The sequence below is a fragment of the Epinephelus lanceolatus genome, chromosome 4 (genome assembly GCF_041903045.1).
Source record: "Epinephelus lanceolatus isolate andai-2023 chromosome 4, ASM4190304v1, whole genome shotgun sequence".
In the NCBI taxonomy this organism is placed as follows: Eukaryota; Metazoa; Chordata; class Actinopteri; order Perciformes; family Serranidae; genus Epinephelus; species Epinephelus lanceolatus.
Window position 1 is genome coordinate 5,818,479 of NC_135737.1, and position 24,660 is coordinate 5,843,138.

General features: G+C 41.4%; 1 protein-coding gene across 4 annotated transcripts in view; it reads right to left on the reverse strand.

Annotated features, from left to right (window-relative positions):
* The window catches only part of LOC117259582 (RNA-binding protein Musashi homolog 2-like), a 506,563-nt gene that overhangs the window by 122,338 nt on the left and 359,565 nt on the right, over nucleotides 1–24,660 (reverse strand). For all 4 annotated transcript variants that reach the window (XM_078166887.1, XM_033630996.2, XM_033630994.2 and 1 more), the window contains exon 8: nucleotides 12,798–12,880. In XM_078166887.1, the coding sequence (XP_078023013.1) occupies nucleotides 12,798–12,880 (83 nt within the window). The remainder of the gene's footprint in view (nucleotides 1–12,797; nucleotides 12,881–24,660) is intronic.

Here is a 24,660-nt window from a genome sequence, read left to right on the forward strand (position 1 = left end):
GCGCGCTGGTTAATGTGATCATCCTGATTTCAGCCTACAAGAGCTGCCACTGGTGTCCCAGGGAGGTGAAAATGGCAGATCACATTATTGATCAACGCATCAGGGTGTACTTTAATCAAGGTCTAACACAGGCAGAAACTGCATTTTGTCTTTCTGTTAGAGATGGCATTCAGATTAGTCCTCGTCATTTAAGGAGAAGACTAGCGCGGTTACAACTTCACAGGCGACGGGTAAGTGATCCTGCTCATCGACGGGAAATCACATCATCTGCTATATGTGACGTACCTGCCCTTATTTGGATAACACATCGTGACGTCGGAACTAGGGGTGCAGGGGGGGGTTGCGGCCACACCCCCTCCCATCCGCCCCCCTGCACCCCATCAGCCTCCCACTGCATTACGCTTTAAAAGAATAAAGAATCTGAATTTAAACTCAATTTGTCTGACTTACATTTACAGTACAGGCCAAAAGTTTGGACACACCTTCTCATTCAATGCATTTTCTTTATTTTCATGACTATTTACATTGTAGATTCTCACTGAAGGCATCAAAACTATGAATGAACACATGTGGAGTTATGTACTTAACAAAAAAAGGTGAAATAACTGAAAACATGTTTTATATTCTAGTTTCTTCAAAATAGCCACCCTTTGCTCTGATTACTGCTTTGCACACTCTTGGCATTCTCTCCATGAGCTTCAAGAGGTAGTCACCTGAAATGGTTTCCACTTCACAGGTGTGCCTTATCAGGGTAAATTAGTGGAATTTCTTGCTTTATCAATGGGGTTGGGACCATCAGTTGTGTTGTGCAGAAGTCAGGTTAATACACAGCCGACAGCCCTATTGGACAACTGTTAAAATTCATATTATGGCAAGAACCAATCAGCTAACTAAAGAAAAACGAGTGGCCATCATTACTTTAAGAAATGAAGGTCAGTCAGTCCGGAAAATTGCAAAAACATTAAATGTGTCCCCAAGTGGAGTCGCAAAAACCATCAAGCGCTACAACGAAACTGGCACACATGAGGACCGACCCAGGAAAGGAAGACCAAGAGTCACCTCTGCTTCTGAGGATAAGTTCATCCGAGTCACCAGCCTCAGAAATCGCAAGTTAACAGCAGCTCAGATCAGAGACCAGATGAATGCCACACAGAGTTCTAGCTGCAGACCCATCTCTAGAACAAGCGCCAATCAGGCCTTCATGGTCAAATAGCTGCTAGGAAACCACTGCTAAGGAGAGGCAACAAGCAGAAGAGATTTGTTTGGGCCAAGAAACACAAGGAATGGACATTAGACCAGTGGAAATCTGTGCTTTGGTCTGATGAGTCCAAATTTGAGATCTTTGGTTCCAACCGCCGTGTCTTTGTGAGACGCAGAAAAGGTGAATGGATGGATTCCACATGCCTGGTTCCCACTGTGAAGCATGGAGGAGGAGGTGTGATGGTGTGGGGGTGTTTTGCTGGTGACACTGTTGGGGATTTATTCAAAATTGAAGGCACACTGAACCAGCATGGCTACCACAGCATCCTGCAGCGACATGCCATCCCATCCGGTTTGCGTTTAGTTGGACCATCATTTATTTTTCAACAGGACAATGACCCCAAACACACCTCCAGGCTGTGTAAGGGCTATTTGACCAAGAAGGAGAGTGATGGAGTGCTGCGGCAGATGACCTGGCCTCCACAGTCACCGGACCTGAACCCAATCGAGATGGTTTGGGGTGAGCTGGACCGCAGAGTGAAGGCAAAGGGGCCAACAAGTGCTAAACACCTCTGGGAACTCCTTCAAGACTGTTGGAAAACCATTTCAGGTGACTACCTCTTGAAGCTCATGGAGAGAATGCCAAGAGTGTGCAAAGCAGTAATCAGAGCAAAGGGTGGCTATTTTGAAGAAACTAGAATATAAAACATGTTTTCAGTTATTTCACCTTTTTTTGTTAAGTACATAACTCCACATGTGTTCATTCATAGTTTTGATGCCTTCAGTGAGAATCTACAATGTAAATAGTCATGAAAATAAAGAAAACGCATTGAATGAGAAGGTGTGTCCAAACTTTTGGCCTGTACTGTATTTCTTTCATATCATTAATGCATAGATCTATGCTTTTGAATGTGATATGCAGCCTGCCTGACTACATACAGTAGCCTTGGCATCTGGCATAGGCTAGCCTACTGTATGTAGTCAGGCTGCAAGACCTGCTGCGCTCAGAGGTGGAGCGGCGTTTTGATTAGGAGGGACTCCGCGTAGCTGCAGGGCAAGAGCAGGCAGTTCTTGAGGCGGCTCAGGGGAAACGAGTGGATGTGGGCTCCCCGGAACTGACCCCCTTTCCACGAGAGCGGCTAAGCCTTGAGCTGGACATACTGAGGGATGTGTGTAGGGGACGAGAAGTTAGCACGATCCAGGATGTTGTGTTCATCCTGCAAACCTTGCAGCCTCAAACTCGCTCCATGCTGTCGGAGGTGGAGAAGCGCTCTTTCTCAGCCTTGCACAGGCTGAAAACCTGGCTGCACAACACCATGACGCAGGAGAGACTAACACATTTGGCCATTATGAATGCTCACAGTGACCTTATGGATGAAAGCGATGTCTCGACCCTGCTTAAAATATTCATCAGTAGGTCAACTGAGAGAAGGTCCACTTTTGGAAATGCATGAGTCAGGAGCGCAGACTTTTTTTTTTTCATTCAAGGTTACAAATAATGCTGTTATGTTCCTTAAATGGCTTGATTTATTTAGCGAAGTTTCATTTTCTTAACAATAAAGATGTTATGTTCATCCATTCTAGTTCTCTTGTAACTGCATGTTATTATAAAAAAACTTCAAATCAAATCCTTAATCACTGATATGTGTGCGTGCGTCCCCTGCCCCTCCCAACAAAAATCCCGCACCCCCTCTCAGAAAATAGTTCCAACGTCCATGGGTATTCTCCACACACGGGAAGATGTTTTAAGGTGGGGGGGGGTTAAGGTGGGGCCAACTGGATGAATGAATGAGTGACATCACTGTATTTTTTTCCCTGCTGTATAGCGCATCGCACATTGCCACTCACTAGGCTGCTGACTGGCTGCCGTAAGCTACACACAAATAAAACATTAAGAAGTTCTAACAAATGCAAATTTTATTACATTTTTTCCATAAGGAGGCCAACGGTAGAATTCACCTCATGACAAATGCAGACAAGAACTACCGTAGTTTGAGCGCTGTCCTTGGTGCTGAAGATATCCCCGAGCCTGTTACAGGCAACGGTTATAACAAAATCACTTTAAGCGCTGTCCTTGGTGCTGAAAATGTAAAAAACAAACAAATGTCTATACTCCAAAACTCACTACCACTGACACGACGAACCAAGACAGTGTACACAGATAAAAAACAACATCAGCAGAAAAACTGACCAACAGCAAGCGGCGATCACCATGGCCAAATAACGTTGCATGTCTGTAATAAAGAAATAATAACAAGACAGCTGTTGGCAAGTAGCTGTTGCTGCTGCAGCTACTATTAAACGTGACTGGAATTAATAAACAAGCAGTAAATGCACAGTGGGAGTTATTTGTTTTCTGTATCGGCGTGACGCGCTGTGTTAATTGAGTGAATCATCCGAGCTGGATGCGTGTTAATTTGAGTTTGATTTAATTTAATTACGTTTTTATACAATTTATTGCTGCATTTTGAAAGCAAAAAGAGTTAAGTTTTTTGGGGTTATGTTATATCAGGGGTTTTTAGCTTGGCACCGTGAACCTGTGCATCCCAAGACCTGTAAAGGTAGCGTTGTGACATAAGCCTCAGTTTCTGTTGTTGGCGAATTGTTACAAGCTGATGAATTCGCTGGTCAAGGCAGGCCAAACAGGTAAGATGACAGACAGATGGATGGTTTGTCTCTAACAAAATACTTTCTGTAGACGTGCTGCAAGAACGGATTAATGCTTAATACATCTGCAGCCAGAGCGCATTACGCTGTCAATAGGCTTTATGTGTGGGGAATACCACGATGTGTTATCCAAATAAGGGCAGGTACGTCACATATAGCAGATGATGTGATTTCCCGTCGATGAGCAGGATCACTTATCCGTCGCCTGTGAAGTTGTAACTGCGCTAGTCTTCTCCTTAAATGACAAGGACTAATCTGAATGCCTAACAGAAAGACACAATACAATTTCTGCCTGTGTTAGACCTTGACTGAAGTAGCCTACATCCTGATGCGTTGATCAATAATGTGATCTGCCATTTTCACCTCCCTGGGACACCAGTGGCAGCTCTTGTAGGCTGAAATCAGAACGATCATATTAACCAGCGCGCAATCATCAGACTTGAAAATTATCACGAGAAAACAATCTTTGTTATCTCGTGATAAAGAATTAATAAGTCGTTATCACAAGATAACAATCTTTGTTATCTCGAGATAACAAATTAATTAAGTCGTTATCAGGAGATAACAGTGCACAAAAAAAAGAATAATACATGGCCGTTCTCGTCTTCCGTATTAAATTACCCATGACATGTATCTAATACTTTCTTTTTTGTTATCAATAAAACAAGTATACAGCTCTGGTTTGATCATAAACCCACAATTTGTATGAACTTAATAGAAAATAAGGTCAGCTTCACCCCAGGACAAAACCAATCACAACTTCAACTCGGCTATACTCTCTAGGTGCATTCACGTAGGATGGGGCCACCATGTTGGTTTGTACTCTTTTGTAGTCTTTAACTGACGTCGGCGGTCGGCATTTCCGAGTTGTAGTTTTTAGCTGTAGTTCTCAACACTGATGCTGCTGCTAATCTTAGCGAGCTAGCCACTTACGGCTAACTGAACTGCCAACCAAACAATCCCTTATGCATCCTTGTGTACCACATTCTTCAAAACGAACTTCTTAGCTGCTTTTGGATTTGTGAAGCTTGATTCCTGGCCATCTTTCGTCGTTATTCTGAACATTGCTGGAAACTTTATTCCACGTACCCCCTCACATCCCCAGAGCAAAGCCTGCACCTCCCCGAAGGCTGCATGGCGCCTGCTCAAGGCCTGGGTGAGGTCTGGCTGAATTTGAATCCGATCTCCATCGGCGGTCGTCAAATCCCTCATCTCCGCGGCTTTCTTCAGCAGTAGATCCTTTTCATGAAGATGGTGGCATCTTACCACAAATGCTTGGGGAGGGAAATTCTCCTGGGTCGATCTGCTGCAAAGCATTCTATGGGCTACATCGATGGTAGGTGACTTATTCAAAGCTAGGGCCTGCTTTAGCATGTTAGCTATAAACTGTGAAGGTTGTACACCATTCTCCCAGCCCTCTTTCACACCCCAGACCAGGATATTCCAGCGACGTGATCCCATTTCTAGTTCCTCACAGTGTTCTCTCAGGGTTGATACTTCCCTTTCATAGAGGTTATTTCTGACTCCATGGCAACTATCAAATCAGAGTGGCCGTCCACTCCCGTCTGTAGCTCAGTTAAACGGCCCTCGGCTGCTGCGACTCTCGTATTGACTTGTTCCACAGCGGTTTGGAATTCTGACCGAATCTGTGAGGCTTGGTCCCGAAGTTCTGCAGACTGGGATTCTGCCTTCTCCTCTTTCTTTGCTACCAATTCTTGTTTTATGGATTCGATAGCCCGAAGTAGTACAGTGTGACGGTCCCCATCTGTATCACCGTCTGTTGCTAAGTTAGTGGTAGCATTAGCATTAGCTTCAGTGGCCAACTCCTCTGTCCCGCTGGGCCTAATCTTACTCTTCGGCATTATTTTTGCCAAAAAAGTTTAAGAGTAGCAGGTCAACGTATTTATGCGATTGCAAAGGGTTGTTGAAATAATACTTTAGAAGAATATACTGATTTTAATTGTTCCTTTTGGGAGCTCCTCTAACCTACATCTTTACATGGCGCTGCGCATGTGCGGGTCACTGTTTTTGTTTATTTGTTTAGTTTTTTGCTCTCCTCTAGTTACATTCAGTGGGGATTTTGAACTTTCTTAAAGTAATATCGTATATTTTCACTGTTTTTCATTGAACTGGAAAGTTTTATGGAGCTTTTAGTTTGAAGAACAGCAGCTTTATATGGGATTACTAAGAGATGCAGATGGGGGAAAAGAGCCTAAGCGCTCATTAAACTGCGACAACGGGGATTTCAAAATGCACTCCCGTCAAAGCATCTGGTACATGTAAGCTCTCTGGCCAACAAGATGGACAAGCTGCTGATTCTCAACAGAGCAAACACGGACTTTTGCAAATCTGCTGCACTGTGCCTCGCTGAAACCTGGTTTGTTGAACACATACCGGAGCCTACACTCTAAGGCTGTATGATAACAACTATGTATGATACATCATTATATTTCCAAGCAAGATATAGATTTAGACAATACTGTTTATATCGATATAGGGTCAAGTTGCGTTACAAAATGCCATTCTTCCAAAAAGCCATACCAGTGCGCATCTCTCCCCTCACACACTCTCCACCCCTCTCTCAATGGATTTAAACCTACTTGATACTTTTATACTCATGTTATAGTTTTGTGTCCTGTGCTGCCAACCTGTAAACCTCTGTAGCTCCAGTGCTATGTGCAAAATATGTACAGTTCTACTATGTATTCTATATAATTTCTCATTTACATGTTGTGTAGTTGTATATTTTGAAACAGGAAAAAACAAATCCATGTCTTTGCATTTTATGCATTGCATTTTTTGATCACAGTCTGTTTTTCTAAAACTCCTTTTGACATCTCAAATGTGACTTACAAATGAATATGTAGCCCATTTAGTAGAAAATACCAAAAAAAAAAAAAACATACTGTGTATCTCCATTTAGCCTGAAAATACCAAATATGATTTTTTGTCTGTATCACCCAGTCCTACTGCACTCCATCTGCCATGTTTCCAACTCCTCCAAGCGACCTGAGTCATAGAGCTTCTACCGGGAAAGCATCACAAAGCAGACTATGCTTCTACATAAACAAACATTGGTCTACAGATGTCACAGTGTTGAAGAAATCACTGTCATTACCTGGAGACTTTCTTTAATTAACTGTAAACCTTTATATTTTCCTTGCTTGCTCTGGTTGGAGTTTACATCCCGCCACAGGCCTGTGTTAGTGAAGCATTACACACCTTGCTGACCATATCACTAATGTAGAGACCCCAGACTCAGTGCTGATGTAGCTCAGGAGGTAAAGCAGGTCATCCACTAATTGGAAGATAAATGGTTAAATTCCTAGTTCCTTTAGTCTGCATTGTCAAAGTATCCTTGGGCAAGCTACTAGACACCAAATAGCTCCTGATGGCTGTGCCACTGGTGTGTGAGTGTGTATGAATGTTTAACTAAGTAGCAGGCGATGCCTTTTATGGTAGCCTCAGTGTATGAATGTGTGTGTGAATGGGTGGATGTGACGTAGTGTAAAAAAGCTTTGAGTGGTTGGAAGACATCCATCGATTTGCCACTTAATCCATTCTTATTGTTCTGGGGGACTATAACAGAGCAAACCTAAGGCACAGACTTTTAAAATACAGACAACATATCAAGTGTCCCACCAAGGATAATAACATTGCTATACATCAATTAGGGACACTGTCACTCCCTGTTTCCCATGCAGCTTTGGGACTCTCTGACTACTGTCTGGTTCATTTTCCTCCAATCTACAGGCACAAAATTTGCTAAACTTAAGGGTAAAGATGATGAGGAAATGACCAATGAGGCATTTACAAGCCTGCTTTGACTGCACTGATTGGAGTGTTTTTGAATCTGTTACTTCAGACCTGGATGAACACACTGACACTAACATCCTACATCACTTTTTGTGAGGATGTGTGACTATGAACCACAATGTCATGGTAATATCATTCCCTGTTTTACTCAATCTCCCCTGATTTCCTTTTGTTTCTCTACTATCAGCTTGGTAGCAGAATACTTCTACTAAGTTTTACAGGTAATTAGTAGCGGTGTTGGGTAAGGGTTACTTTAAAAGTAATCAAAGTACGTTACTGCGTTACTTTCTAAAAAAGTAACCACTTACTTTACTGCGTTACTCCCTGAGTAAAGTAACTCAATTACTTTAAAAGTACTTCCAACGTTACTCCCTGAGAAAAGTAACTCAAGCACTTTTAAAGTACTTTTGAGTATTCTACATTTCCTATTGGGCAATGGACCACAGGGCGCTAAGCCTACATTATTTTGTCTCCAAATTAAAGTTATGGACCACTTGCCCTTCACTGAGATCCAATTCTCCCATCACAGCCGTCACTTTGACCAGTAGAAACACACAACGATCTGCTGCCATAGACAACTGTATGACAACAACACCCCAGCATTTTTAATATTTCCTCTAGGGATGTTACCACACAGAGTAAAAGGGGGAAATGATGGTGTGAAACAGCAGAGGCACTTTGTCAACCCACTGAGTTAATGTTACTGTCATTAGCATCAAGCTAGCAAACAATGGTACATCCTCACGGTCGGACATAAAGTAATAACATTAACAAATAGCGGCGGGGCTTTTACTCACCACAACTGCAGAGGCTCCCAGCTTCATTTGAAACAGACTACATTATAGACGGTCCGTTATTTATTAATCCCTCTGTGTGTTTATATATTTACTTTTTATCCGCTCCGTTGTCTTTGTAAAGTTAACATATCGCACCGTCATTTCAAACTCAACACTTGTTTCAAATTAAAAGCCCCTTATAACCTCGGCTACAGAATCCCTCCATTTTCTAAATAGGCTTTTATTCTGAAACATTTGTCAGAACTTCCTGTGGAAGATACAGTAGCTTGATAGTTTACTTATGGCGCTTCAAATGTAGCTCCTGCCATCTGCTGATGCTTTTAGGTGACTACAACAACATGTCGGCTGGCACATGAACAGACACAGTTCTGGCAGTGACTCAAATAATAGTCAGTAATAAAAACAGGACAAGAATAACCCGATGTGACGCGATGTGACAACAACAAAAGTTAAGGCGGTGAAGGTCCAAGTAGGGCGAGTGGTGATGGGTTCAGCAGTCACCAACTTTCACCGAGCAGGCCAGTGTTCGCTCCCCATGTGATTGTAAAGTCAAACCCTGTTCTTCTTTCCTAATCCCAACCACGTGCATCAATCCATCAATCAATCAATTTTATTTATAAAGTCCAATATCACAAATCACACGCTCACAGTGGATAAGGAAAAACTCCCCAAAAAAAACCCTTTAACGGGGAAAAAAAACCCAGTAGAAACCTCAAGAAGAGCAACTGAGGAGGGATCCCCCTTCCAGGACGGACAGACGTGCAATAGATGTCGTACAGAACAGATCAACATAATAAATTAACAGTAATCCGTATGACATAATGAGACAGAAAGAGAGAGAGAGACAGAGACAGAGACAGAGAGAGATGCAGGACAGACGGTAATGACGGTAGCTTACAACAACATTAATTAAAGTAATAATATTATAATTAATAATAATATATTAATATCTGATAGTATACATGTGTGACAATAATCATATGTGTATAATAACAGTAAAAGTATGACTAATGATAACAGCAGCAGCAGGAGGCATCTGGCAGGACCACGGCAGCAGCACAACCACACACATCACACTATCCAGTGGAGACAGAGGAGCACAAAGGCTCCGGAGCATGTGTTGGCTAAATGTAACCACGTGTTTGTTAGTTTCAATATTTACTATCTTTTGCCGTCAAAAATACATAACTGAATAAAGTCCGTTGTCCTGATGCCCTAATGGTCTACATGCATGGTAACTGCAAGATCACTGGTCGGTTTTCAGCTCAGGAACCAACTGCAGCGTTTCCTGCTGTAGTCCAGTACTCTTGGATTTTCACAATACATTTGGGAAATCAGGGCTTATATTACTCCACACTGACAGCAAACAGCAAAGGAAAATTAAAAAAAAAAAACACTGCTACTTATTTACTGAATTTGTACTTGGTATTAATGCCTGCGAGGTCTGGGATTCCAGCTGCAATTCTTTTTCTTCTTCTCCCCTATGTTTCTGTATTACCCCCTCCTCTTGCCTGTTTTCCCCTGCTAAGAATGCATTCAATTCCCTTGTAGCCCAATTTAAAGCAGGCCGGTCAATGAGTGGTGTGGAAGAAGGAGGGAGGCTGCCGGGTCTCTATGGGGAGATATCGACTAAAATAAAGAAATCATGGTCAGCACTGTTGAGCTCCCCAAACAATAAAAGCATGTGATGTGATATCATGTGAAAATCAATAGCTAGCAGATGCAGGGCTTCCTCCTACTGTCCACAGCTCTGGGTTGTTTGGATGATATCAGCTACATGCTGACTCAGTGACATTACAGTAACAAGACTGGGGGAAAAAGAGCTCACATTGACGGCAGCATGGGATCATCTTACTGTATAATTAAGGAGAGATAAGACGACATGTGTAACGCTAACGCGTGCGCGTGTGTGTGTATTTGTGAGAAGGTATTTTGTAAAGGGATCATATCCTTTTGACTAACACAGATTACTAAATGTTGAGTAAGAAGAGTAAGAGAGAAATATAGAGTAAGAAGTCTGAAGTCAAAAATCGGCCACAGTTTAAAACATTGGGACTGGGGCAAGAACATTTTCGTATGTTTATTCAAAACTTCTATTAGTTCTGTTTAGAGACTTCTTAATATGAGTGTTACAAGTCCAATTCACTTAACTGTTGCACTGTGACAAAAATACAGAGGGAGTAGTTCAGTATTCAGCAATGCAGTTCATAATGTAGATGGGAGATGGCTGAGGGGATGTGACATTCATGGAGATACATGATGACAAAACATTAGCCTCTACAGTAAAGTTACATCCATATAACAAGCAAACATGGCCCAAATTTGATTTTTTTACTCTAATGTGATAACAGATCTGATTTTTTTTCAGAGTAATGTGGACAAAGAAATCCATTTTTTTTCCAATTCAGATCTAGGCCATTTCCCTATGTGGTCTAAAATCTGATACATATAAGATCAATGGCAACCTGACCGCTGTAATATCAAAATTCATGGATGGCTTTCCCATACATCCACTGTTTGTTCATGTCATACTTCTCTGCACAGGTGCACATCATTCACCATACAGTGTGGGGCCGGTCCATTAAAACTATAGAAGGCCGCCATAGCAATGCTGCTGTGGTAGACTGCCCCAGTTGCCACTGCCAGATGCTTTCTGATGGGAATAGCTCTTCTACATGCCGTGACAGACATATTGGAATGTATGTAGCTAGGGCTGGGCAATTCATCGAAAATTAATCAAAACCGACATTCAGAACCTCTAACTGTCATAATCTTGCCCATGAAAATCAATGTAGCGTTTTTTTTTGTTTTTTTCTAAATTTAATTCTGTTAATACTTTCCTCACTGTGTGTGTTCATGTACTGTCCCCTTAAAAATGTACTGCTGCATATGTAGTCATGTGACTCCACCCCATCTAGTCCCCGACCTTGAAGCAATATGGAGGAGAACTCAAACACCAAGCCTACTGAACCACCTGAGCAGCTTGTACCAAAGAGTCTGGCGTTTCGACACATTTTGGCTTAAGTGAAGACAAGACCAAACAGAAATGTCCTCCTTGATCTTTCTTCCATCATCCACTGACTTCTGCTCGATGACCTTTGATCTATTTTAAGTGCTGGGAGCAGTTCTAGTCTGGTGTTTACAGACAGTTGATGTTGTCTAATTCTAATCATTGAGTCTTTGTACCCATTTGGTCTCCTGAGTGCCCCCCAGACCTTCTGCACCTACCTCTCTCTATCCTCCTCTTATTAAGAAGATATTGTTCTCTGTGTAGGACAGTCCTTCCCCACTGATATGTAATGTTGGAAGTGGTGGTTGGTGTTTAAATTGAGATATTGGTTTGTTTGAGTGGGTTTGAACAAAGGTGTCTAGGAACAGCAACTCACCATCCCTCTCCATTACAACTCCATGAAAACAGATCAAACTCTATTTATAGATGAAGGCCCCAGAGGTGGCTGAAAGCTCTAAGATCCAAAAATGAACTCATTTACTGAAAATCAATGTAGTGTTTTTAATGAAGCACAAACCAAACACCCTATTAACACCAGAGGTAAACTGTCGATAGTGTTTGGTGTTCTCATGGCAAACCAGGCAAGTTTATTTGTTTAGCAGAAACACTGGGTCTCGATGTGTCTAGATTCCCATTGCTTCCCAGGAAAAAACAGTGGGACACAGGAGAGGAATAATCAGGTTATTGTGTTTTTGTTTTGTTCGTTTGGGGCCAATTGGATGAATTTGGATTAGGATATGTCATAATGTGACATAATGGTGTTACGCAATGGGCAGCTGCATTTAATGCCATGGAACCAGCAAGACTGTGTTCTGCGATAATACTTGAGCATTTAAGCTGAAGGTTGGGAGCAGATACACTACCTTGGGACCTTCTGTTGGGCCCCCATGTTCATTCTGACCTTTTTTATCTGTTACAATGACAAACCTTCATTCATGGCCAGCCATTCCAGACTAATTTGCAGAGCATCCTGGCGTGGAAATTGGACATGGGGGCAGAGGTAAGGCCAGGTTGTTCTGCCCTTTTGCGTGCTTCGGGATCATACACACAATTTCATGGTTAGTGGTCAGTTACACTGAACAGACAGCTGACCTCTACTTCCTTCATCCCTCCATATCTCACTGGTGTGTGTGCAGGTCCAAGTGTGTGTGTGTGTGTGTGTGTGTGTGTGTGAGTATACAAGTGTCCATCCTGGCTGGTCCAGTATCAGTTTCCACCATCACTTTCAGTGCTACACTGAAGAAAATCAAATAAATATTAATCCAGATCTGTGTCAGACATTCTGAAATGCAATGGGAGCCACTCACCATTTTATTATTGATTTCATGAAAATGGATCTCGCAGACTTTTTCCACCACATCCTCAATTTCAAATGTTACAAAGCCAAAACCTGCAGAGGAGATAGATGGGTAGAGGGTAAAGGCAAGAGGAGAGAAAGAGGAGGCAAGACATAGAAAAGAGGGGAGAGGAGCGGACACTTGGTCATAATTCCACAAAAGCATGATCCGCTACAGCGATGACACAGACACAGAGCTTCCTTTGCTTCCTTGGGCTCACTAAGCTTTATAGTCCTGCTACAACAAAAGCCCTGTGGCCATGATACACATCTCACAACTGGACTACTATATTTTGGTTTAAAGTGAAGGAAAAGCTTAATAAAACAGACATAGAGACCAATAATAGACTTAGACGGGTGTATATAATGTGTTCGCTTTATCGGTATTTCAATAGAGAAGCTAACCGACTTAGGCTTGAACTATTGGCAGAATATTTTCAGCTTTATTACACACAGTTTAAGGATAAGCTTCTAAATCAACACTATAGGGTAAATGGGAACACACTAATACAGGGTAGTATAATGATTCACAGGCATTACCTAATCACTTGCATGTCACACAGGGATATTTGAGAATCAACAGAAGTACATATGCAGACACACTGATGGGTGAATACAGTGCAAACATCCACAAACACCCATTTTCTCTCCTTTACTTCGCTGACAGTAAATCGTGTTTAAGTGTGTACTGTCTGTGTTCATTGCTTCTGATCAACTGTATAATAATAATAATGTCCTCTAGGTGGCCAAAATTCTGTGAAAATAACATGGTCTTGAGCACAAGGCAACACCAAGTTCACTCCAACATACAGTACAGGCCAAAAGTTTGGACACACCTTCTCATTCAATGCGTTTTCTTTATTTTCATGACTATTTACATTGTAGATTCTCACTGAAGGCATCAAAACTATGAATGAACACATGTGGAGTTATGTACTTAACAAAAAAAGGTGAAATAACTGAAAACATGTTTTATATTCTAGTTTCTTCAAAATAGCCACCCTTTGCTCTGATTACTGCTTTGCACACTCTTGGCATTCTCTCCATGAGCTTCAAGAGGTAGTCACCTGAAATGGTTTTCCAACAGTCTTGAAGGAGTTCCCAGAGGTGTTTAGCACTTGTTGGCCCCTTTGCCTTCACTCTGCGGTCCAGCTCACCCCAAACCATCTCGATTGGGTTCAGGTCCGGTGACTGTGGAGGCCAGGTCATCTGCCGCAGCACTCCATCACTCTCCTTCTTGGTCAAATAGCCCTTACACAGCCTGGAGGTGTGTTTGGGGTCATTGTCCTGTTGAAAAATAAATGATGGTCCAACTAAACGCAAACCGGATGGGATGGCATGTCGCTGCAGGATGCTGTGGTAGCCATGCTGGTTCAGTGTGCCTTCAATTTTGAATAAATCCCCAACAGTGTCACCAGCAAAACACCCCCACACCATCACACCTCCTCCTCCATGCTTCACAGTGGGAACCAGGCATGTGGAATCCATCCGTTCACCTTTTCTGCGTCTCACAAAGACACGGCGGTTGGACACAAAGATCTCAAATTTGGACTCATCAGACCAAAGCACAGATTTCCACTGGTCTAATGTCCATTCCTTGTGTTTCTTGGCCAAAACAAATCTCTTCTGCTTGTTGTCTCTCCTTAGCAGTGGTTTCCTAGCAGCTATTTGACCATGAAGGCCTGATTGGCGCAGTCTCCTCTTAACAGTTGTTCTAGAGATGGGTCTGCTGCTAGAACTCTGTGTGGCATTCATCTGGTCTCTGATCTGAGCTGCTGTTAACTTGCAATTTCTGAGGCTGGTGACTCGGATGAACTTATCCTCAGAAGCAGAGGTGACTCTTGGTCTTCCTTTCCTGGGTCGGTCCTCATGTGTGCCAGTTTGGTTGTAGCGCTTGATGGTTTTTGCGACTCCACTTGGGGACACATTTAAAGTTTTTGCAATTTTCCGGACTGACTGACCTTCATTTCTTAAAGTAATGATGGCCACTGGTTTTTCTTTAGTTAGCTGATTGGTTCTTGCCATAATATGAATTTTAACAGTTGTCCAATAGGGCTGTCGGCTGTGTATTAACCTGACTTCTGCACAACACAACTGATGGTCCCAACCCCATTGATAAAGCAAGAAATTCCACTAATTAACCCTGATAAGGCACACCTGTGAAGTGGAAACCATTTCAGGTGACTATCTCTTGAAGCTCATGGAGAGAATGCCAAGAGTGTGCAAAGCAGTAATCAGAGCAAAGGGTGGCTATTTTGAAGAAACTAGAATATAAAACATGTTTTCAGTTATTTCACCTTTTTTGTTAAGTACATAACTCCACATGTGTTCATTCATAGTTTTGATGCCTTCAGTGAGAATCTACAATGTAAATAGTCATGAAAATAAAGAAAACGCATTGAATGAGAAGGTGTGTCCAAACTTTTGGCCTGTACTGTATATCTAAATGCACAAATCAACTGAGAGACTGAGAGCATGCAACTGAGAGTAGCAGTCACACTGTTTACACTATCAATTGTTGGTGCAGTGTTAGGGCCAAATTTCCATTCTCTGAACCATTCAATAACATCCCCTATTCTGTCACTCCCCATTGTCTCTGTTGTTACTGCTGAAGTCTTGCCAATTCAAGCAAACAAGTCACTTGCAGGGACAAAAGCACATCTGCTGCAGCTTTCTGAAGTTTTGAGAGAGAATGCTCTGATAAACCCACTGTACTCTACCTGCTCAGCACCAAGCAGCAGACTACGTGAGCGACTAACTAGTGGAGAAATGATAAATGTTGGTAAAGACCAAAGCAGCTAAAAGAACAATGATTACTGAACTCAGATTGATCATGAGGAAGAAGACATTATTCTAAATAAATGCTGATGTAGCTGTGTGTCTGCTGAATGTGTTAAATGGTCAACTGTGTGCTAACACAAATGCAGTAACAGTTGTGAGCTGTGGGCATTCATCAGAACAGGCCTGGAATTTCGTCATTTTAGGGGCAAGGCCACTTGGCCCTTCGTGTTCTCAGTTTTTTGAGGGCACAAAGGCCAAAAGCCAGAGCAGCAAGGCCATAAAATAAAACAATGATTTTAAGTCCACGTCCATAATGAATTTAATTTAAGGACTAAGGATGTATAACTATCTGTGAAATGAAAAAATAAAACAAGCTCAAGTAATAATAGTGAGTATAATAAGTAATAATGTGATTTATTTAAAAGCACTAATAAACCCAATGTGTTTTAAATATAGAACAACCAGGTTCATGTATTTATAAGCAAACAATCTTAAATATCAGGCCTAAATATTTTTACATGTGTGTACATGATAAACTGATTCACTGAACAAGACTGGCTTACAATTATTTTTGATGTGTTGCTAGATAGTTAACAAACAAACAAACTACAGCAGGGCTACTCAATTACTATTTCAACTGGGCCACATTTCAAAACCAGATCATGTCGATGGGCCACAGTTTTAGCAGCGAGCAACCGATCCACTTTTTCTTTTTGCATACATGTACACACACACACACACACATATATATAGCCTATACATGTGTGTGTGTGTGTGTGTGTGTATATTTATATATATATATGTATATATATATATACAGGCATGGCCCTCCTCAACATAATGCAGAAACAGACTAAAAAAGATCTATCAATGCATAGAAGCATAATAAGTGACATTAACAGTATCTAACAACACACACTATCTCTACCAGCATCTCCCTCTCTCCTCTGCTCCACACACACACATGCACACACCTCACCTCCTGACATTTTCCTTACAGGTCAGTTTCACAGGATATAGTTTTATACAGTCCATGGCAGCAACAGTCATGTTTACAACAACTGGAATATAAATATTCCTCCTGACATCACAATACTGAGTGAAGAAAGTCACGTTATCTCAGCATGAAGACAAACATCAGTATCAGTCATTCATCCTGCTCTCTGTCCCTCCTCTACTGAGGACACTCACTGTCTGCAGGTCGGCTGCCTCAGGTACATCTTCAGATAAAGTGTTAGCCTACATACAGACAACTTTCATTTAAGTTTGTCGTTTAACAGTTTGCTGTTAGCAATGTGCTAAGTCATAATAGCAGTGAATGAGAGAATCATATTTCAATGACAGAGCAGGTTGAAAAAGGCTATGGCTTTCTATATGCTCATCACATTGATAAAGTATTGGCTTGGTTGGCAGAGGTTTTTCACACACTTACTCACAAGCATAGTTGTCTCAACTAGAGTAATCTTGAAGTTATATTCCCTTCATCTGCACCGCGGCCTCTCTGACTTCACTCTGTTGAGTGTGTGTGTGTGTGTGTGTGTGTGTGTGTGTGTGTGTGTGTGTGTGTGTGTGTGTGTGCTGTGTGCTGTGAGGATTTCAGCCCTGACATGCAGAGAGCAGGAGAGAGGCAGCGGAATGATGATACATGAAACCAAAAATTTAAAAAGTAACGCCGATAATGGCGGAGCTTACTGTTATTACGGTCTTGATTAAATTTACCTTGGGTTGTTTAATACCGGGTCTCGGGTTTGGGGCAGCAGTGGCTCAGTTAATAGGGACTGAGCTTGAGAACTGGAGGGTCACCAGTTCAAGTCTCCATTTAGACCGTGTGGAGCGTGGACTGGTGGCTGGAGAGGTGCCAGTTCACCTCCTGGGCACTGCCAAGGTGCCCTTGAGCACTGAACTGCTCAGGGTGCCTGTCCAAGTCAGCCCCCTCACTCTGATGACTCTCCATTTTTTAATGCATGTATAGGTCCTGTTTGTGCATGTGTGTGTATATGACAACAGAGCGAAAAACAAATTGAATTTCCCCTTGGTTAGGTATATTTTCTGCTTCTTATTTTTTTATTGCAGCTTAATTAACAGAGATGTGCTCAGATGGAAATAGCGTCACACTAGTTTTGTGTTCTGACGATACAGAAAACAAGCTGACATGTACACCTGCAAAATCAGAAGTCCTGTGCATCAGACCAAATGTAGACAAACAGGGTATAAATTACATGATGACCTCGTTTTTTGTTTTTTTTTTGTTTTCTTTGTTTGTTGTTTTTTAAATCTAGCTCAATTGCTTAGTCATTGTTAACCTGAACTTATGAGACTGTCCTCTCATGGAAATCATTAGTGTCATTTCAGCAAACGCCAGTCAATGTTGCTTCATGACTGGCTCATTCCCCGACCTTTATTGGTTAAGATGGCTTTTATTGTAATCATGATGATGACCATCCCCTCACCTTGACTAAAGAATACAAAATACTCAACCCAAGCCATTCTCTATTCCAAATCCCCAAAAAGTTGTTTTGTTTTTTAACATGGAGGACTTTGTGCATCGTCATCCCTGGTCACATCTGCTACCTCTGATACACACTGTGTCACCAGCTGATGGGGTTGGGTACTGTTTACATTTTAACTAATTCTGGTACCAGTGCTGATACCTGGAATTCAGGAATTCACCAGTGTATTTTAGTTGTATAGAGTCTGGTACCTAACTCCACCAGCTGATGCTATTTACTTGACAACTTCTTCCACCAGGAGTCTGAAATTTGTATATATTTCTGTACAAACCGTACTAAAGTACACTAGTAAGTACTTAAATGTACTGGGTTACTTTCCATTTGGTTGTATTTTTTTTCTTCTTTTAATTTATTTTAACAAGGAGTAGGCCTACATTATTTGTTTTTTATGTAACAAATGGTGTCTACTCATAAGGCTATCTTTCAGACCATATTACTGGTCTCTTTTTTTACATTTTAAAAGCATATATGATTTGATTGACATGATACATGATTTGAAGTACTATTCACTATTTTAACAGATGAGGAGTTAGCTGCTGTTCCAATTGTCATAAAATGTAACTTGACAAAATGAGTCAACTAACAAGTGAAAAAGGAGCCATGAAACACATCCACCTTGCCAGCATGATGTTGATTGAAATATGGAACTGAGCAGTCAATTACAGGCCACCATACAGGCAGCCAATCATGCCAGTGGATCGGCGCTGAGCATAAAGCTCCAACAACAGAGCAGAGAGCATTGACAAATAGAACGTCACACACTGTGACCAGCATCAGCAGCAGGTAACTGTGACTGGGGGTGGCTAAGGAGGAGCTTATTCAGTAATAGCAGGTGCTAAACATTAAAATAAATAACTAAATATAACAGTGAATAATGGTAAGTGTATTTCCACTATAATGCTACTTGTACAACCACAAAATGAGAATCTGGTGGTTTTAAGCTAAAGTCCATTTAATCTAATCAAATACAGCACAGATGTTCATTTTTTACAAGTGTCCAAGTCCAAGTGTTTGAGTTATAAAGTCCAAGCCAAGTCTCAAGTCTTTGGTCACAAGTCCTTTTCAAGTCTCCAGTCTTATGGCTCTTTCATCTGCTGCACGCCGTCAGGTCTGCTTAGAACACTGCATAGCTATATCTTAAGTAATCAAAGCATGCACTGTGTTATCATCACATCTTCATCTATTTTCATAGCATCAGCACTAGTTGTTCGGTATGCGACCACTTTAAACAGGCTAATGCAGTGCAATATGAAAAAACCCACAATTAAATCTTTCATTTAAAGTTAATTCATTGCCAAATGAGCATTGCCGCTAACTAGCTCCCACCAGACGCAGTTGATGCGCAGCGCAGTAAACAGAAGAGTAGCAAAATAATGAATAGACCGACATGCATAGCCAGTCAAAAATATTCTCGTCAGTTAACCCATTAACTGTTAACCGTTGACATCCTGAGAGTACAGATGAGTAAAAATCCAAATCAATATGGCCTCACTTTTATGGTATTTTGCAGATGTTGGTAAGGTTCGAACAGAACAAGGCAAAAAGCTTCTAAATATGCTGCTTGTTCTTCAGAAGTGTCTGAAATTGACGGAGCTGATTACTATGGAGGGGATTCAGGTCAGTTCCTAAGTCAGAAAAAATAGCATTATCGGTCAGTGTCATCTTCATTGGAATTGTTTTAGAAGGTTGGAGGTCTACATGCTTATATGTTTTTACTGTTATTTTGTATTGCATTTTAACTGGATGTTTCCTTGTTCATTTGTGACAGTCACTGCTGTATGTGTCTGTTTGTGTTCATTGTTGTAGCAGTATTTATGCTTCTCTCTTGGCCAGTTCAAAAATATTTTATCTAAATGAGACTTTTACTCTTAAATAAAGGACATATATAAAGTGCAACTTGAGTTCAATGCCCCTTTCACACATGCACTGCAAATGATCTGAAGATTACCCAGAGAAGCTGTGTGTTAGAACACAAATGTCTGAATCAGATGGATTGGACATTAAACGTACTTTACCGTGCCAGATCCCGAGTACTAAGTCCGCGTAATGTCCAACTGAGCCCATGAGTGAGCAGGGAGTTGTCCGGTGTTGATGACGTTTCTATCATGTGGCTTGCATAAAACCAGGAAAAAAAACCCTCCAGGGGTGAAGGAGAAGGGTCATCCACACAAAGATGGCAAAAAAAGTCTTACTGGAGCAATGACAAAATTCAGGAACTGTTGTTAGGGCCCAAGCTGAACTCTGTCATTAGACAAATACAAGGAACGGCATGAAACTCTGTTGTTTATGACCATTACAAACCGGCTATGTGACTGCAGTGTAACCTGTGTCATGTTCTGCCTCCTGCACACTCTACCCAGACACCATCCCTCACCTCAACCAAACAGAGTATTTATTATATATATTATTACTCCGGACAATGTCTGAACCTGATTCTCTGGACTGTCTGGTGTTCATACATGAAAACGGATCAAGTTGCAAACTCGCACCATCTCTGTGTGAGTCTCCACTGTAAGAAAATCCTCTGTTTCACAGATACTTGATGGAAAGAGTCTCATCTCATGGAGGTCTGAGGTATAACGCGTTACAAAGTACAAAGTTAGAGTAGGCTACTTTGATTACGTTAGTTTGCTGTTTGAGTAATCAAATACTTAAGTACATTTTCAAACAAGACATCAGTTACTTCCGTTACTTTTAGAACGCTGGTCCTTCAGCTCTGAAACAGCAACGACTGTGGTTTGGTTCTAATAACAGAGATAACGTTAAACCTATCAGTCTGAAAGAAGCCACGGAGCTTGTGACTCGCTACGTGGTTGAAGAAATGCTGCCATTGTCTACGGTGGAGTCTAAATAGGTGGAGTAGGACTCGCTGACAGACATATTTCAGACTCAGGACTTGCATTATGCCTGGTACACGCTACACGCTGGTACTCACCAATTATCCCCGGTCATCTTTCACGGGCTGTGTGATGTCATCGGGTTATTCTTGTCCTATTTTTATTTTACTATTATTTGAGTCACTGTGTCTGATCATGTGCCAGCCGACATGTTGTTGTAGTCACCTAAAAGCGTCAGCAGATGGCAGGAGCTACATTTGAAGCGCCATAAGTAAACTATCAAGCTACTGTATCTTCCACAGGAAGTTCTGACAAATGTTTCAGAATAAAAGCCTATTTAGAAAATGGAGGGATTCTCTAGCCGAGGTTATAAGGGGCTTTTAATTTGAAACAAGTGTTGAGTTTGAAATGACGGTGCGATATGTTAACTTTACAAAGACAACGGAGCGGATAAAAAGTAAATATATAAACACACAGAGGGATTAATAAATAACGGACCGTCTATAATGTAGTCTGTTTCAAATGAAGCTGGGAGCCTCTGCAGTTGTGGTGAGTAAAAGCCCCGCCGCTATTTGTTAATGTTATTACTTCATGTCCGACCGTGAGGATGTACCATTGTTTGCTAGCTTGATGCTAATGACAGTAACATTAACTCAGCAGGTTGACAAAGTGCCTCTGCTGTTTCACACCATCATTTCCCCCTTTTACTCTGTGTGGTAACATCCCTAGAGGAAATATTAAAAACGCTGGGGTGTTGTTGTCATACAGTTGTCTATGGCAGCAGATCGTTATGTGTTTCTACTGGTCAAAGTGACGGCTGTGATGGGAGAATTGGATCTCAGTGAAGGGCAAGTGGTCCATAACTTTAATTTTGGAGACAAAAAAATGTAGGCTTAGCGCCCTGTGGTCCATTGCCCAATAGGAAATGTAGAATACTCAAAAGTACTTTAAAAGTGCTTAAGTTACTTTTCTCAGGGAGTAACGTTGGAAGTACTTTTAAAGTAATTGTGTTACTTTACTCAGGGAGTAACGCAGTAAAGTAAGTGGTTACTTTTTTAGAAAGTAACGCAGTAACGTACTTTGATTACTTTTAAAGTAACCCTTACCCAACACTGGTCACCACATAGAAAGTGCAGGTAAATTGATCTATTTTGAAACCTAAACGTTATGGATGTACCAGCTACCAGCAGGCCATACAGAAATACCTTTGGTTGTCAATCAACAAGAAAATAGAGCAGGGTTTACCCAAACTGCAGTGACTTACTCCACTTGTTCCCCGCAGTGTCACTCATTCAAGTGCATGGTTGGGTCAGCTTGGTCAGGTACTCCTCCGGTCCTCTTGTGTCAAGAGCCTTGCAAGGGGGTTGACGTTGGTTTCAGTATATTAGATTAACAATTGATGCAGTCAGAAACTAACAAAATAATCAATGGATGAGGGTCATCATTCATTGTCTATCACAGTCTCAACAAAAGTTGTTGTATGCGCTTGTCTGCAGCACACCACCCTTAGGCGTACATACGTCTACTGTCTCTCTCACTTTTTCTCACCTGCCTTCAGGCCAGCTCATATCATGGAAGACCTGCCCTCTTGAGACTGACAACCAATCAAAGAAGGAAAAATTACAACCTCTCACCATGACATGGTCGCCAGATGCTTCTATTCAGCACCTACTGAGGACATTGACCAGGAAGTCATAACACTATGGATGTGCTGGTTATAACCCCTCAGATTCCACCCCCTCTGCAGAAGTCCCCTGACCAATTAGTAGGAGTGATTTGTACAGCAACAAGGGCAGGATCCCTCAGTATCAACTCCCAACCCAGTCTCCTTCCGAAGTCATCAAATACTGCTGCTTGATCAGTGATTTCTGCATCAAACACCAACGAAAAAAGCATCCTTTTGCTCCTTTCAGCATCAGTTTGAAATGTCCCCACACAAAAACATAATAAGGAGCTGGAGAGTCCCTGTAAGGCAGGCAGCAGGTATGGTGGATGGGTCCAACGAACACTTTCAAGCAGGAGCCCAGTGTTTGCTTCCTGTATAAATGTTGAGACAAACCATGTTTTTTTTTCTAAACATAACCACATGCATTTGTTGCCTAAACCTAACCATGTGTGTTTGTTGCACAAGGAAGTAAAAGTAAATACGTGGTGTTTTATTATCGTAAGTTTATTTTGAAAAAGGCTTTATGCATCTAATGATTAGAAACTGAACACTTCCTGTGAAAACAGAAGTGTATTTTGAAAGGACACACTGCATGAAACAAGTGTAAAGTGACAGTGCCCCAAAATGTCAACAACCAGCACACCCAGGATACCTTGCGCATTATATGTAGATGTGAAAGTTCACTGACCAAGCAGCAATATGGGACAAACAGGTCAGTTCTAATATATCTTCCTTGTTGAAAAATTTGTGGATAACCAGAAGTGTCTGTAAACAGACTGGCTGATCTGTTGGGATGGGCTCTAGTAGAAGCAAGCTCCAGATCTGGTTTACTTTAGAAAACTGCACACTATCATGTTTGCTGTCATAACTTTAACAATGCAAATGCTAACTCCGTTCTCTGTACTGACAATTCTGCTCTGCGCTGGACATTTCAGGTTTCTTTGCCAGACTTGTGTCAAAATCTATTCCCCCATTGATATGTTTTTCCCATATTAGACAGCGTTTGAGTTTCATATTAGTGAAATACCTAATCTAGATTTCCTGGAGTACATTTGAATCTCAGATTTTATGGAAATGCACAGGCATCGCCCTCTTCAGTAAGAGAATGTGAAAACATCTCTCTAGTGAAGAACTTTTTACAGCAACGTATCCTCATAAAATAGTTTGTATGATATCCAACAAATTAGTGCCCAAAAATGACATTAAGTCCTTAACGTAAAGCTAAGTAGTTAATGTAATGTTACAGAGGTTAGGTTTAGGCAAGTTAAGTTAATGTGGTTAGGTTTAGGAAAAGAAACATAGTGAGAACGTACTTTAAAATGACTCAAAGTTCAGATGGATCCGAACACCAGTGTCCTGGAGAAAGTCCTGTATTTTGTGACCCACCCACCACCTATACCTGCCTACAAACTGGAGGGGACTGCTTCCTTGTTTACTTCTGTCAGTACACTGGTTACGTGATCTTAGCTTTCCAAAATATGTGGGTTATGCATTAAATACTGGGTCATCATTGCGTGGGATAAGTATGAATTTTGAGGCATTACTTTAATAAGAAAACATATGAACAGTGCATGAGAATAACCTATGCACAGATACAAGTCAGTGGAGTAAGGGTCAGGCATAAGGGACATAAACAGAAGAAAACGCACTTTTGTATGGAGGGGGACTTTCAGCCTTAGCAAAATATTTCAGAGAGGACATCAGAACAAATTCCAGATAATGTTTTCTATTAATACAGTGAGAAAATATTGATTAACAATAAGATGTTACTGAACGGATTACACACCCTACTGTGACAGCTGCACCTCTGTCACCATTGCACCACACTTTCGCCGCAGCATGTGATACAGAATAACGTCAGCAGGGAGCACTCATCTTACATGCAGTTTTGCACATATAAACTCAGTACAGCACTGTGACTTGGAATGTGATGCCATGTCACTGGGCATAGACCAAATCACAATGTTTACTTACAATAACTTAGGGTAGAAAATCCTTGTCTAACGCACATTAAAATCAAATTTTGCTGAGCAAACACTG